The sequence below is a fragment of the Punctularia strigosozonata genome (assembly GCF_000264995.1).
Source record: "Punctularia strigosozonata HHB-11173 SS5 unplaced genomic scaffold PUNSTscaffold_9, whole genome shotgun sequence".
Lineage (NCBI taxonomy): Eukaryota > Fungi > Basidiomycota > Agaricomycetes > Corticiales > Punctulariaceae > Punctularia > Punctularia strigosozonata.
In genome coordinates, this window is record NW_006767441.1 from 261,009 (window position 1) to 274,912 (window position 13,904).

Sequence of the window (13,904 nt, forward strand, 5' to 3'; positions counted from 1 at the left end):
AGCACCTGGACCCGGACTTGCTGTGTCCGAATCCTTTTGGTTCGCCGCAGCAATTACTCACATACGGGCGCTTGTCTGCGGGTTGAGCTGCTTGCTGTCCTCCAGACCTTCAATGCGCCCTCGTTGACGCAGAGTGCCTGTCGCATGACTTCGGCGGTATGCTTAGCGGCATTCATTGGCATGGTTTGTATGCTCATTGCACGTAGGTTGCGACTTCACCGCCTGGTTCACGGTCGTCGTCCCTCTACAACGAACTCGAAGAGCATCAGGAAATAGACAGTGCCCCGCACTTGTCCTCCGTGAATTCTATAGACAATGAAACTTCCCAAACGCGCGTGAAGAACAAGTGGACACCGTTATTCCGGCGCAGGACGAAACCTAGTGAACCGCGCGTTCACTTCCCGTTCCCCGTCACGGAGACTGACGAAGACGTCAAGGTCGAGCGCGAGAAGTGGAAGAGTGGAAAGCAGCTGTTCCTCGAATCATGTCGTGCGGACAGAGAGCGCCGGCCAAGTACGACCAGTCGGATATGAACGTAAACATATCTAATCCTCGGTATCCACAGTACAAGATCGACTTGTATCAGACAGCCTCATCGTTAACAGTGTCCTTCATGAGGTTCGTCCTGTTTGACTTCGATGATTGCAACGACCGTGCTCACGCTTATACTGTAGCGTGACATGATTCCTCGGAGAGAGCAGCGCTTACGACTGTTGGCCAAGGAAGGTTACCTATACGCGTTGCGTTATATCGACCGAAATCGTACTACAGGTCAAAGGTGCACACCCTTCGATTCGCGTCGGTGTTGACGAATTGGAAACCTTCTGGCGGGAGCAAAAACCTCGATGGGAAGCGTTCGTGCGTATCCGCCTTTTGACTCCAATCAGTTGCTTAATGGGAATGAGTAGGCTCTAAGGATGCAAAGTTTACCCGTTGCAAACTATCTGCAAAAGGTACTTTAGCTAAATCGTTGTACGGCGCTCGCACGCTCCCTGCTGACTGAAGCATAGTCAACGGAAGCGACAGTAACGGAGGTGAAACCGCCATCCTGCAACGAAGCAACCAGCTTGCTCAATTTATCGCGTTATTTATCAGCATGAATGGGTCACAGACATGTGGCAATGGATCGACGTAAGTCTCGACGATCTGGAACAGACATGGGCAAACCAAGAAGAGGTACGTGTGTGCATGCTACGCACTATCACATGCATACTAATTGTTCACAGTATCGAGATAGCCCTCCTCTCATACCCACATCTTTACCACAGATAGTAGCTTCGTCCGTGGGCGAAACACTGCGAGGTGCTGACGCGACGTCGAATACCGCGGCCCGGGAATGGATTACACGGGGACAGAACATGCCTCGGAATCCGCTGTTGCGAAGCGCGACGGTTGGCCGACCTTGGTCAGAGGCGTTTGGTATGAGCACCGCAGCCTCGTACACGACCAACTTCACTACATTGGGTGCCGTAGCATTTTTTGGTTTGTTCAAGAGTATACCAGACCACGCCCGCTTTGTGCTTATATTTAACAGGGGCTTCTATTTCATGGAGCGCGGTGTTCTCGGGCCAAAGGGGCGACCTCGTCCTGATCGCATGGTCAGCCGCCGTATTCGTCGCCGCATCTGTTGCAGCGGGTGGGATGGGCATCATCGTGGGTTCCGAAGGGATTAACATCGATCGAGATATGGGTGCCCGTCGTTTCGTGCGCGGCTTCGCGGTCTGCTCGGCGCTCATGCTCTTGACGGGCATCGTCCTGCTGAGCCTTGCTATGGCCGGCATCCAACCTACATACGCCCTGCCGAATGATGATGGGCAGCCCAGCGCCGCTCGAAGACGAGTCATGAGCGCGGCTGGATGGTTCACTATAGGCGCGGTCGGCGTGGAGACTTTGCTTGCAGTATGTGTGCGCGTTATGTATAGTACCACTTCCTACCACTGGTAGTGAATCTTACTCGTGGAATTGCTCATTGTACTACTGCTTCTGATTCAAATCTTGCGCTCGCCTCGATGGCCGTGATAGCATAGTAAGATCGTACACACAGGCGGGACCGACCCTCATGCACATAACATTAGTGCAACGCGAGGATGATGACGCGTCCTTTCTGGCTTCGCTGATTGCTACCATGTCCCCAGCGTCGATCACAGAGTTCGCTACTCTACGTCTTAACTCTCCGCACAAATGGGACTCCCTGACCACGATTGACTTCTTTCGCGCACTGTCCGCTGACCAGCGCGCCTGGTCCGGCTACCCGCTTCTCTACTTCAGAGATGTAGACGCCCCGGACGACAGCGGTTGCGAGCGGGTATACCTCCTCTCCGGCTGGAAGAGCGTGGAAGCGCATTATGAGTGGATCGAAGGCGCGGCCAATCAGGCATTGCTCGAGAAGGGGGTAGGAGACGGAAAGCTGTTGTCGGTCGAGGGTTTCGCGCATGTCGCGATAGTTTTCGAAGAGTTCCCGCAAGACCAGCGTGTTTTATATCTCGAAAGGCCGGCAAAAGCTGTCGAGGATTCAACGACAGGCGCCGAGAGCTGGCGACGCCAGGGAAAGGTTCTGGATCAGGGTGTGGATGAGCTCTGGCAGTTCCGCGACGGGGTGGCAGAAAACTCCAGCGATGGAACCACGGCCTTGAAGCGCCTGAATACGAGCTGGAACTAGCTTGGCGTAGAACGGAATGGAATGATAGGGCATTCCCTGTGTAGCAGAACGGTGCGTATGGGCTGCGTAGAGCCAATGGGCATGAGAGAATGGGTAGAAGGGTGTGGCCGCGCGCCGAACGTTCATCAGTAATCGTCTTCATGGTCTCTCAGCCCGATCCCTTTGCTTAGCCAGTACGATCTGTTCTTGCCCGTTGTTCCTTTCTTCCGCGTTTGATGCGCAGCATTGTCCCCGCCGCCGTCCGAATCGTCCACGTCATACTCGTGTAGATCAGCCTCCCCCTCCTCCTCCTCGCTGTCCTCATTTGCGCTGCGTTCATCCTCTTCCTCCTCATCGGGGACGAACACGGCGTCACGCGCATCACCCATGCGCCGTCTTTTACGCGGCGGCGCTTTTGAGACCTTGTATCGGCTCTCTTCTTCCTCGTCGGAATCTTTCGACATTCGTTCCTTCGGCCGGCTCGACGAGGTAGCGGTTCGCGATCGTTTTCGTGACCGTTTTCGCTTGGATGTCGATGGGGACTCCGGGTCTGAAGGCACGTCCCACGCTTCCTCGACGGCATTGCGTTCGTGTTTTCGCTCTGTGCCGGATAAGCGGGAGAGGAGCGAGGGTTTTGATCCATCGTCTTCATCTTCTTCTCTATCGTTACCCTCCCCGTCCGCTCGATCGCGAGAACCGTTCTTCGAAGAGCCATTGGCATGCACGGCGGGTACGGCGCCTAACATGCGATGCAAGATCCTTTTGTCGTACACCTCTTGTACGAGGCGCCTGTGGTTGATGGTCTGCTCGAAGATTAGATCTCAGATGTTCAAAGGTCGTGGAATGTACTGACCTCTTGAGTGACGCCCATCACATGTGCAAGGATACTGGGTTCTTCACGATCCACATCCCTAAACCTGAAGTACCGGCCTTCGCGTTTGGCGCTGATAGATCCCGCCTGCTGGAATGCCGCGGCTTTCATAATTCCGTGAGCGCCGGCGAGAGTCTGGCGGACACGGGCGATGCCAAACGAACCGCGAGAGATGTCGTTTGCTACGCAGATTTCAGCTAGATATTTTGAGTGAGAGAAATAATTTGAACTGACTAGGATCCGAAGGGTCTTCGATAGAGAGCAGGCCGAGTTGTCTATAATCTTGCCATCCCCTTGCCGCCTTGTTGAAATACGTCCCGCCGTCCCGTAACGATATGCCCACTTCTTCGTAGTTGAAGTAGCACCCGTACAGCTCGAAAAACTCCATCACAAGGACACCCAGGTTTTTGCTCGGGTCAATCTCTCCTCTGCGAATCTTCGGGTGCATCTGCAAGAAGCTAATCGCCAGACAAACGATGCTGTAGCTACCTAAGCCACCCGTATACACCTCGTTCATGCTCCGTTGACTGAGGAACGCCTTGGTGATCATAACCAAGCCCCTGAGAGCCGGAAGCTCGCGCAAGTAGCGATTTATCATCTTGCCCGCCGCGACGCCGTTCGTCTGGTTCAAGGAGATGTCGACCGCAAAGCGTCCGTGGGTAGTGATAAACTTGATGATCGGCACCTTGGCTTTGGCGACTATTGTGACACGGTCCGTGATGCCCGCGCGGCGCATCGTGTTCGCAAGCGCGTGAAGAACGGTGACCTTGTCGGAGTAGGCCATGGAAGGCGACTGGATGACGAGGTCAATGTCGCCCAGGGGTAGGTACAACTTCGTCTCGTAGCTCCCAAACGGAAGGACCTGGGCGTCGGGGAAGGCCTGAGTCACGGCGCGCGATATGAGTTGTACGATGAGCCCGCGGATCTCGTCCTCGGCGGGTGTGGGGGATATGTAATCGATGAAGGCCTCGACGTCGCGCTGAAGCCTGGAACGCTGATGAGCAAGGCGCATCTACGAGAGAAGGAATTGTAAGTCCTCACATTTCAGCAACATTGTTGCAGCTATCCCAGTCAATGTCTGCGACCCATGGTGCTTTGCGGGACGCGGCGTCCAACCGCTGTTTCTTGTTCACGTAGCCGTCGTCGCCGTAACGTTCGCGTTCGCGTTTTCGACCAAAGTCTCCGTCTCTATCCTTGTCCCTATCCCTGTCTCTACGTCTTTCTCCGTCTCCGTCTCCGTCTCTGTCCCTGTCTCTTTCCCTACCCTTTCCTTTGTCCCACTCCCTAACCGGCGGCCGGTCCTCTTCCTCCTCGTCTGAATCAGGCGCGAACGGCACGAAGTCCTCTGCGTCCTGGAACGACGCGTTCACCGAGTTTTTTTCTCCAGATAACGGGCCGTCTTCATTTTCGGGATTGCTACGGCGGCGCCGTCTCTTAGGTGAATCGATGTCGGTAGCCATGATCCGCTCGAGAGGGAGGGAAATGAGCACAGCCACGTGCCCATTGCACGCACTTTGGGCGGAGCATCACACCTTCGCCCACCACGTTTCCGTCTTTCTTTCTCATTTATTTCCGACAATATCTCCCAGAACGTAGCGCATACAGCATAACACACCCTGCAACTCTGGTCAACGTCGCCGGCCGTTCGTGAGACCAGCCACACACACACGCAGTGAACACCGCGATGTGCGTCCCGGCCAACGCAGATCGACACCGCAGCTAACGATTACCCCCATCCGTCCAGGGCCAGCTCGCGCGCCAATCCCGCCCCCGGCAACCTTAAGGAGCGTATCGCCGCCCTTCAGCAACGCTCGACCAGCCCGCCAGCGCAGCCGTCCTCGCCTCCGCTCAACGGCCTCGCACCGAAGTCGCCCACGGGCTCCAATGTTCCCGCGAGCCCGAGCACGAACAGCCTCCGCGACAAGATCGCGCGTTTTGAGCAACGTGGGGGCACACCCGTACCGAGGGGCAGGTTCGGTATGGGTGTGCCGCCGGTCGCGCCCAGCGGAGCGAGCCAGAAGAAGGGCATGCTCTACGGGAACAGGGTCGAGGGCCTCGGGCGGCCACATCATATCCCAACGCTACAACGTAACGTTTCCAGCGCTGGCAAGGTACAAAAGTCGTCGGTAATGGAGAGCAAGAGGCGAGTCGCGAGCGAGTCGGCTTTGACGTCGCCCGTTATCGCGGCGGAGGGCACGCAGGAAGTGACTCCAGGAGCACTCGCGGGCGAACCCATGCCTGCTGTGCTTGAAAGCCCCTCCCCATCGATCCCAGTGGGCGCACCCGAAGAGGCAGGTGCAGTCCCGGCTTTGCAAGTGCTTGTGGACTCCGCCGCGACCGAGGTCGGAGCCCCATCCGCGCCGTCTGACGACCCGCCCTCACCAGCGTCGACTACAACTATCCAAGCTACTGCCTTGCTGGAGCCGGTATCGCTGCCTCCTGCGCACTCGGACCCCGGCGACGCAACTGCCCCAGTCCCTAACACTGCGAGTCCTCTAGAGCAGGTGGTACCCGAGCCCGACGCCGAGCTATCAACGATTTCGAGTCCCACCTCCGCGGAACCCGCTCTTGCTCTAGTACAGGCTATGCCAGTTCAGGGCGATTCTGCACCTCCCACACAGTCGTCCCCGCGGAAGACTCCATCTCCAGTGCATTCGCCCCGCGAGAGTCGTCCACCCAACCTTCCCATGCCCGCTCCTTCGGTCCCCACGCCCTCCACCGCGGCCAGCCTACCCTCTACTCCTGGCACCGCCGGCTCCACCGCCTCCGACATGTCGACCGAATCCGACATTTCGGACGCGGAGATCATTACCCAGCCCCAGCTCTTGCGCATTTCCCCCAAGCCCAGCAGGGCCACTTTGGTCTCCACCCCGATATCGAGAAAGAATTCCGCATCCGCCGGCGATTTCGTGCAAGATGAGTTCATCGCGAGCCCCGCATCGACAACCTCGCAAACGCCGACCCCAATCGCGACAGAGCCCGGCGCCCAGGCATCCGTGGCCGCTGCTCCTCCTCCTGAAAAAGAAAAACCTGCCTCCGCGCCTGCTGCCGCCGCCGCTCCGGTTCAGCCCCGCAAGAGCTCCTTCACCGCCGTAGTTCACCGCAAAGAGACTGTCAAGGTTCCCGCGCCCTCGACGCCTGCCCGATCCCGCACCTACGGGCCCTCGTCGTCTTCGCAGGTGGTCTATGCTCCTACCCAATCCACCGCCGAGCCTCCTAGTCCATCCCCGGGAGGCGATCTTGCCGATTTGCTTGCGGATGCTGCTTTCCTCGAGCATCAGTTGGAGCTCGGCGGCTACTTCAGCCCGCGCAAGGACGTCTTCTCTAGCTCGGCTGGGCTGGCGGGGACACTCGGCGCCTCGGCCGCAGATACGAACTCGGACGCTAAGGCGCACAATCGAAACCTGTCTGTGCAAACCATCAAGGCCGACCCGCCAAGCCAAAGCGACAAAGCGAAGGACAAGGCGCCGAAGGACAAGCTCGGCTCGCTTTCCTCCAGCGCGATGGAAACCCCGCCGCCGACGCCTCCACCCAAGAGCCCCGACTCGCGCCTCTTCTCCAGCCTGCGCTCGCTGCGCAAGCGTGCGTCGACCGCGTACCCGCGAGACAGCATCGCTTCGGAGCTTTCCACGAGCACGACGGACGAATCGGCGGCACTCCAGACGCCCAACTCATACGATGAACTGGGTGTACTGGTCACGCCTCCGCAGCAAGGGCACGGGAGCCTGGCAAGCGGCCGGCCATCATCAGTGTTTAAGGACGATGCGAGCGTTGCAAGCTCCCGCTGGAGCTTGAAGAGCAGTACGTCCTCCCCACGGAAAGGCATTGGGAGGGCGACGAGCTTCGCGGGCAAGATGTTCGGCAAGTCCAAGAGCCGGACGCCGTCGATCCGGACCATGGATTCTCGCGGTAGGTGTTACATGGGCACTCCACCTTGACGATTCAGACTGACGATTTCCCATGCAGACGAGCTACGACCTCGCGCCTCATCACCCGCCCCTTCTCTCAGGCTTCTGGACCTCGACATTTCCTCTTCTTCGCTGTCCCCGGTCGCCGATGGCGAACACGCATCTCGGCGCGAGTCCTGGATGTCATCTACGACCTCCTCCCTCTCCTCGCCCGGCTTCGACCAGGAGCTGTTTGATGCCTTCCCGTCCGTACCCAGCACCGCGACCTCCAGCGGCACCCAGGGCCGCGGCACGCTTGCACTCGACACCAGCAACCTACCTGCGTCCAAATATGGCCAGACAGATGGCGGCACGACGTTGCTCACGCCGCCGTCGCGTTCGTCCTCGCTAATGGGCCTCGGCTTCCATCAGAAGCATGCTACCTCTCCGTCCTAGCGCGAGAGCGCTGCTTCCTTAGTCCCTGCTCACATGCTTTAGTCATTTGCTTAATCCCATCATCACTCTCTGCTCGCGTTTGTTCCCGGCTGACAACATATAAACGGCCCCTATCTGCATCTTTCACATTCATTTCTCTTGGATAGGATATAATATACAACATGAAATAAAAAGGCGATCGTGAGCGGGTTATCTCGTACATATGGTGACCCTAAGATGGTACGGCGCTGGTGGATGATCTCCGCCTTGGCCTGTCCGTCGGGCCCGCCGAGTCCGTGCGAGACTTGCGAGGAGACGCGGGCGGTCCGTCCGTGGTGCTGGTGGGCATCTTCCGCGCCTGCGTGAAGAACAGCTTAGAGTCGCGGTTAGCGATGTTCTGGATGTAGTACATGTTGCCTGCCAGAACGTTATGTTAGCATCCTTCCTCAGGAGGGGAAATGATTCTCGACTCACCTCGAGGGACAATCACTGTCCCGCCTGAACACAGAATGAGGGACGTCCGGTGGACCTTGATCTGCACGGCGCCTTCAATCACGTAGAATATCTGCCTCAATGCATGAGTCGTCGAAAAAAGCACGCTTGAAATGAGAAAACGCACATAGGTGTTGTCCTTCGAGTTCTTGCTCGGCTTCTCCCCGCCCACAGGTAAAATAAGCTCTCCAGCTGCGATGAACTCGCCATCGCCGAAGATCTTCTGGTATAAAAATGTCGCATTCTCCGATGCGCGGGGTTGGACCATCTTGGCAGTGAAGGCAATACCTGATTGACATTGTCAGCGGTAGGATTGGGATGATGGACAATGCGCATTACGTCTCTCCACTTCGTCACCAGTATCCCAGTCCTTCACCACGCCGTACGGTTCGGTCTTGTCATCCCAGCCTTCCTCCGGGTTGAAATCCTCGGCCAGATCTTCGAGTTCTTGTTCTTCATCCACGGCTTTACTCTGGCTCTTACTCCGCGGCCGAGGCCTCATGCTCGCAGCTCGCTTTCCCTTCTTGCGTTTCGCGCCGAGGGGCTGCGGTTCTTCTTGCGGTATGCGAACGATCGCCTTTATTTCCGCCACTTGCCCTCCCTGCGACTCGCGTTGTGCGCCATACTCAACGCGCTCCAGGCGCCACCATTCGAGGGGGGCGTACCGGACACGTTTGCCACGACGCAAACCAGGTTGCTCGTCGGGATCAGGTGTTGGCTCTGACGGCTGGTCAGTATAGACAGCCAGACCTGGGTCACCATCACATACTCACCCGAGTGGACGGGAAGGCGGATTTCTTTCTGCAGATTTTCCTTCTGGGAGTTAGAGGACAGCGGCTTCGTCGCACGGACGCGCTTGGCTTGCGACTTGGGCTTGTCCGCCTTCGGCTTCGGGGTTTTGGTTTTCTTCGATTTCTTCGGACGCGAATCGGCCTCCGCATCGTCTTCCGCCGCGAGCTCGTCATCCACACGCGCCTCATCCGATTTACGTTTTTTCCTCCGCTTGCCGTCTGATATCGGTTTCTGCGGCTCTTCCTCCTCGCCTTGCGACTCTCCTTCCACACCGTTCGCGCCGTCGAATGGATCCACGTCCGGTACGTCATCCAGCATGGACTCGTCGAACCTACCGTTCGTAAGGCGTACGTCCTCTTCGTCCATCGCAGGAGGGACGTCACTCGCACGCCCTTTGCCCTTCTCACGGGCGGAGAATCGGGGCGCAGGCGCTACTTCATCCTCCTTCTCCCCCTCGTCGTCGTCGGTCTGATCCAGCTGACTAAAACTGGTACTCGGTCGTCCCGGGGTGGCCGCCCTCGGCATCGGCTCCGGTTCGTACTCCGCTTCATATACCTCTCCCGGCACCGGGTCCGCCAGTGGCTCATTGTCGCTGTCATCGTCGTACTGATCATATTGAGGCGCGTACGACGACCTGTTCGAGAGGCGCGAGACAGAAAAGGCGGTGCGGCGACCCACTTCCGGCGAGTCGGCGCCGGAGTCCCTGTGGCTACGAGTAGAGTGGGTGCTCCGACGCCGAGAGGACTCATCCGCGTGCAGACCGACGGACGTGACGGAAACATGCGACTTGAGCACCGAGCGGGACTGGGTTGGAGACCGCACCGGCACTTCGTACTGCCGGTCGTCGTCCGCAAGGTATGACTTCGAGAGATCAGACCGGCCAGCGGGTCTTGAGCTACGCCTCGACTGAGACAGGCTCGACGGCCGGGGAGAGGGGACGGCGTCGAAGTCCACATCGGACACGCGTGCGACTGGCCGAGACGATGATCCGACACGGCTGATACTGTTGGGAGCGATAGGCTGGCCTGTGGTCTTAAAGTAGGCATCGGGAGCTAGAGCAAAAGGATCCGTTCAATATCAACGCATATATGCGCGCGTATTGCCTCACTGTCGGCAAGCTCCATAGATTGTGCGCCGTCAGCGTCTTCTAATATAGGTGTAGCTGCTCTCTTCGTACTCTTCCTTCGGTTCTTCCAAATTGGTACTTGAGGTCGGGGCTGAGCGTCCAAGCGATGGAGGAGCTGATCGAACGGTTGGATTTCGTCGGACCCGCCATCGTGGTCGATGCGGATGCCGGTGCGCTTGCCAAAGTTGAGGTCGTCAGCGTTGTACGGTCTGTGCACCCGCGGCTGAAGTCCCCGGCGGGCAATGGGTCCTACGCTCGACTCGCGCGAGGCGGGCATCTTGGCGGCGAATATCTTCAGGCGATGTGGTCGATGCCAAGCTCGGAGTTCAGCTGGTCGGTCGCGGAAGCGGGCAGCGGGGTCATGTGACCGTTTGATGGTACACAGAACGCACAGCCACTCCCGCTCAAGTCCTTGCGCGATGATCTTGGCTGCAGCTGCGCGACGATGCTCGGTCGGCTGTGTTGCGCGACGTTTGTTTTCGACATATGCAGAGAGGCAGGTCCCGAAGAAGGGTGACAGAGGTATATCTCAAATATCACCTTCAAACGAAACTTAACCTGACCCCAGTACAGTAATCGTCGCCATGTCCGGAGGCGTAGACTCCTCCGTCACGGCAAAGTTGCTCGCAGACCAGGCGAGTATTCAGAAAGTTGCGCGCCGTTCTTCATTCTCAATGAAAACTCTCAGGATTATGATTTGTCTGCCGTTTTCATGCGCAACTGGGATACGCGAGACGAGACCGGCACCGACCGCGGCTGCGAATGGGAAAAGGACTGGGAAGACGTCCAACGCGTCTGCAAAGCCCTCGGCATTCCATGTGACATGGTGAGGCATCCAATTCCGTTCGGCCATCCCGAACCTCAAGCATGCGACGGCAGAGCAGATTGATCTCTCGCGGGAATATTGGACGCGCGTGTTCGAACCCTCGTTGGAGGCCTGGCAGAACGGCGTGACGCCGAATCCGGATGTTTGGTGCAACAAAGAGGTGAAATTTGGCGCTCTCACCGACCACCTCCCTCCGTCGGCTTGGATTGCCACAGGTCACTACGCTCGCAAGTCATGGCACCCTGTTCATAAACGTCCGCAATTGCTCCGGTGTGCGGACCGCCGTAAAGACCAAACGTATTTCCTCGCCTCAGTTTCCGAGACTGGCCTCGAGCGAGCACTATTTCCTATAGCGCACCTGAAAAAGGACGAAGTGAGGGAGATCGCGAAACAAGCGGGCTTACATACCGCAGAAAGGGAGGAGAGCATGGGGATATGTTTTGTCGGCGAGAAGAGAAGGTTTTCTGACTTCATAAGTCAGTGATTTCTGCTCATGTCCTGATCCCTTCGCTGACGAAGGTGGGCCTGCAGCTCAATATATACCTCCATGCCCGGGCCCTGTTATCCACGAAGTGACCGGGAAGCGCCTCGGGTCGCATCAGGGCTTGATGACTTATACTATCGGCGAGAACTGGAGAGCGTCTGGTATGGTAGAGAGAATGTTTGTTTCAAGGAAGGATACCAAAAACAACACCATATATGCCGTCCCTGGAAGGTGAAGCCGAGTCCTCTCGACGTCGAAAACGAACCCCTGATCTAGTCGGTGACACCATGTTGCTAGCAACCATCCATTCTTGTTCGTGGATGCCGTCACGACGAATGCGTTCTCCTGGATATGGGCCGATTGCCCTCCACCTGAAATCCATACGCCGGATGGTTACAAGTGTCGTATGCAGCTTCGCCACAAGATGGACAGTGTTCCCTGCACGGTTCGAGCGTATGTTTCTAATAATGTTGTCTACCACATCCTCTGACACAGGCTTCACTGATACCAGTCGCAGCGAAGGCCGAATACGGATAAGCCTCGATGAACCACTCAAAGCCGCAGCCGAGGGCCAAGTAGTGGTATTATGGGACGACGACTGGTGTTTGGGTTGCGGAGTCATCACCAGGACCTCCAGAGCCCAAACATTGTGACTTGGGGACTACCGGATTGTATTAAAATGCCAAATCACGGATCTTGCCAGAGCAGAATGTATTTGCAGCACGGGCAAAGTGGAGTGGGACGTTGACTATGCACTGCATGTTTTGGCGGGGCTCCTCGCGGACATCTTTGCCTACTGCGGGGAACTTTTACCACCTTACAAATACACTCTAGTATCGCCGCTTCCAGTGCTGCTGCATCTCGCCTTCTTCACTTCTGATCAAGGCGACCACGCGAAACGCGGATTGCATGGCTAGTGCCTGCGCCAATGCGAATACGAGCGCTCAAGTGCCTCCGTCGAACATCCTCGTCGTGGCAACCATGAGTCGGGAGTGATTGCCAGGAAGATTACGCGCCGTGAGCTCTGCGTGAAGTGCATGAGGGGACGAAGATCAGCAAGTGATCAGGTTCCTGGAGGTTCAATCCTCCAAGGCTTCGTCGTAGATCATCTTGTGACTGGACCACCACTGCGCATTCGTTATACGTTGATTATGATCCGAAACGGGCCAACCCGAGATGCACTTGTCAACCCTCACGCGAAAATTATGTCCAGACCTTAATATGGATTCGAAGTAGGGTCACCGTTCCCGTGGCAATGACCGTTGGCAAATTGAAGCCTATCCTTCGATCCGGGATCATCGGAGTGTGTAAGCTCGCCCCTTTCCAATTGGACAACACAACGCGTGCCCCTGGAGCCTGGCCTTGCGACAGCAGAAAAGCGGACATGGGTCGCCGCTGCTCCTGCTACCTTTTTACCCAACAACCGCCTTGAGACGCGTACTTTCGCTCTCCGGACCCGTTCTTTTTTTCGTCGCCGTTCCTTACTGTTCTTGCCGACATGCACAAAGCTGTTACCCTCCTAGCATTGGCTTGCGGCGCGCAAGGTGAGAGCACTTCAGCCTCCTGGCCTGATGCATGCTAACGGTGGTGTTTCAGTCTCTTTCGCGCAGTTGTCTTTGTACCTTCCCGGATTCGACCCGCAACCGCTCACTGCCAGCGAAGTCGGCGTTGACTCCGCAGGGCGCACGACGTGGGCCATCGCCGCTGCTCCTACCGTCACCGATGACGCAGATATCGGCATAGTCGGGACAGGTGGATACGCAGCGTTCCCATGCCCTTCCGCGTCGATGCTCATCTCTGGCATCCTACAGCGACCCTCGTCGAAGGATCTGATTACGCCTCCGTCATCGATATCGACACCATTGATAGTCTCACTGTTGAAGCGGCTTGCACCATCGCCGGTGGCAACGCCGTTTGCGTAGCAGACGACGGCTCTGAGACCGCGACCGCTACGGAGCCCGTGTCCTTCATCCAAGTAGACGGCGCTGCCGCCGCCGCAACCATTACCGGTGGATCTGCCTCCGCCGCTGTCACCGGTACCTCTTCTGCCTCCGGCGGATCCAGCGCCGGCACCTCGCCATCGGACAGTGGGAGCGCGGCAAGCCCCTCCCAGACGGACAGCGGAGCGATGGGATTGCGGGCATTTGGTGGATTGAGCCTCACCCTGGGTCTTGGTTCCGTTGCTTTCGTGGCGTTTGCTTGAATCACCCACGTACTGCATCGTGTCATGTTAATGATATAACTTTGAAACGCCTCCACCTCAAGACCTCAGATACCGTGATAACGCTAAAGGTACTTGGTCGGACGTGATAATATAAGCACTTGGTTCGAAGTGGGCAAACATGAACTATTT

General features: G+C 57.3%; 7 protein-coding genes across 7 annotated transcripts; 5 read left to right on the forward strand and 2 right to left on the reverse strand.

Annotated features, from left to right (window-relative positions):
• Positions 1-93: 93 nt before the first annotated feature.
• PUNSTDRAFT_121248 (uncharacterized protein) lies at positions 94-1,999 on the forward strand. The gene is made up of 10 exons (XM_007385240.1): positions 94-156; positions 207-513; positions 566-618; positions 675-722; positions 772-858; positions 909-953; positions 1,011-1,034; positions 1,096-1,176; positions 1,227-1,482; positions 1,535-1,999. Exons 1-10 carry the CDS (start codon positions 145-147, stop codon positions 1,942-1,944), a joined length of 1,323 nt encoding a protein of 440 aa, XP_007385302.1. The 5' UTR covers positions 94-144; the 3' UTR covers positions 1,945-1,999.
• Positions 2,000-2,125: 126 nt separating this feature from the next.
• Positions 2,126-2,659, forward strand: PUNSTDRAFT_71700 (uncharacterized protein; the record flags this gene model as incomplete). Its single annotated transcript, XM_007385241.1, has 1 exon — positions 2,126-2,659. The coding sequence occupies one exon, from the start codon at positions 2,126-2,128 to the stop codon at positions 2,657-2,659; it is 534 nt and encodes a 177-aa protein (XP_007385303.1).
• An 808-nt stretch (positions 2,660-3,467) lies between these two features.
• On the reverse strand, positions 3,468-4,969 carry PUNSTDRAFT_71360 (Nucleotidyltransferase; the record flags this gene model as incomplete). The annotated part of the gene is made up of 3 exons (XM_007385242.1): positions 3,468-3,691; positions 3,744-4,495; positions 4,551-4,969. 3 exons carry the CDS (start codon positions 4,967-4,969, stop codon positions 3,468-3,470), a joined length of 1,395 nt encoding a protein of 464 aa, XP_007385304.1.
• Positions 4,970-4,991: 22 nt separating this feature from the next.
• PUNSTDRAFT_135710 (uncharacterized protein) lies at positions 4,992-7,852 on the forward strand (the record flags this gene model as incomplete). Its single annotated transcript, XM_007385243.1, has 3 exons — positions 4,992-5,005; positions 5,254-7,418; positions 7,476-7,852. 3 exons carry the CDS (start codon positions 4,992-4,994, stop codon positions 7,850-7,852), a joined length of 2,556 nt encoding a protein of 851 aa, XP_007385305.1.
• Positions 7,853-8,063: 211 nt separating this feature from the next.
• Positions 8,064-10,518, reverse strand: PUNSTDRAFT_135711 (uncharacterized protein; the record flags this gene model as incomplete). Its single annotated transcript, XM_007385244.1, has 6 exons — positions 8,064-8,248; positions 8,306-8,396; positions 8,451-8,611; positions 8,663-9,043; positions 9,097-10,167; positions 10,224-10,518. 6 exons carry the CDS (start codon positions 10,516-10,518, stop codon positions 8,064-8,066), a joined length of 2,184 nt encoding a protein of 727 aa, XP_007385306.1.
• A 145-nt stretch (positions 10,519-10,663) lies between these two features.
• On the forward strand, positions 10,664-12,392 carry PUNSTDRAFT_53421 (5-methylaminomethyl-2-thiouridylate-methyltransferase). Its single transcript, XM_007385245.1, has 7 exons — positions 10,664-10,763; positions 10,815-10,876; positions 10,930-11,067; positions 11,126-11,543; positions 11,599-11,782; positions 11,849-12,004; positions 12,063-12,392. Exons 2-7 carry the CDS (start codon positions 10,826-10,828, stop codon positions 12,202-12,204), a joined length of 1,089 nt encoding a protein of 362 aa, XP_007385307.1. The 5' UTR covers positions 10,664-10,763; positions 10,815-10,825; the 3' UTR covers positions 12,205-12,392.
• Positions 12,393-12,980: 588 nt separating this feature from the next.
• On the forward strand, positions 12,981-13,864 carry PUNSTDRAFT_121251 (uncharacterized protein). The gene is made up of 3 exons (XM_007385246.1): positions 12,981-13,095; positions 13,148-13,303; positions 13,363-13,864. Exons 1-3 carry the CDS (start codon positions 13,050-13,052, stop codon positions 13,752-13,754), a joined length of 594 nt encoding a protein of 197 aa, XP_007385308.1. The 5' UTR covers positions 12,981-13,049; the 3' UTR covers positions 13,755-13,864.
• The last annotated feature ends 40 nt before the right edge of the window (positions 13,865-13,904 follow it).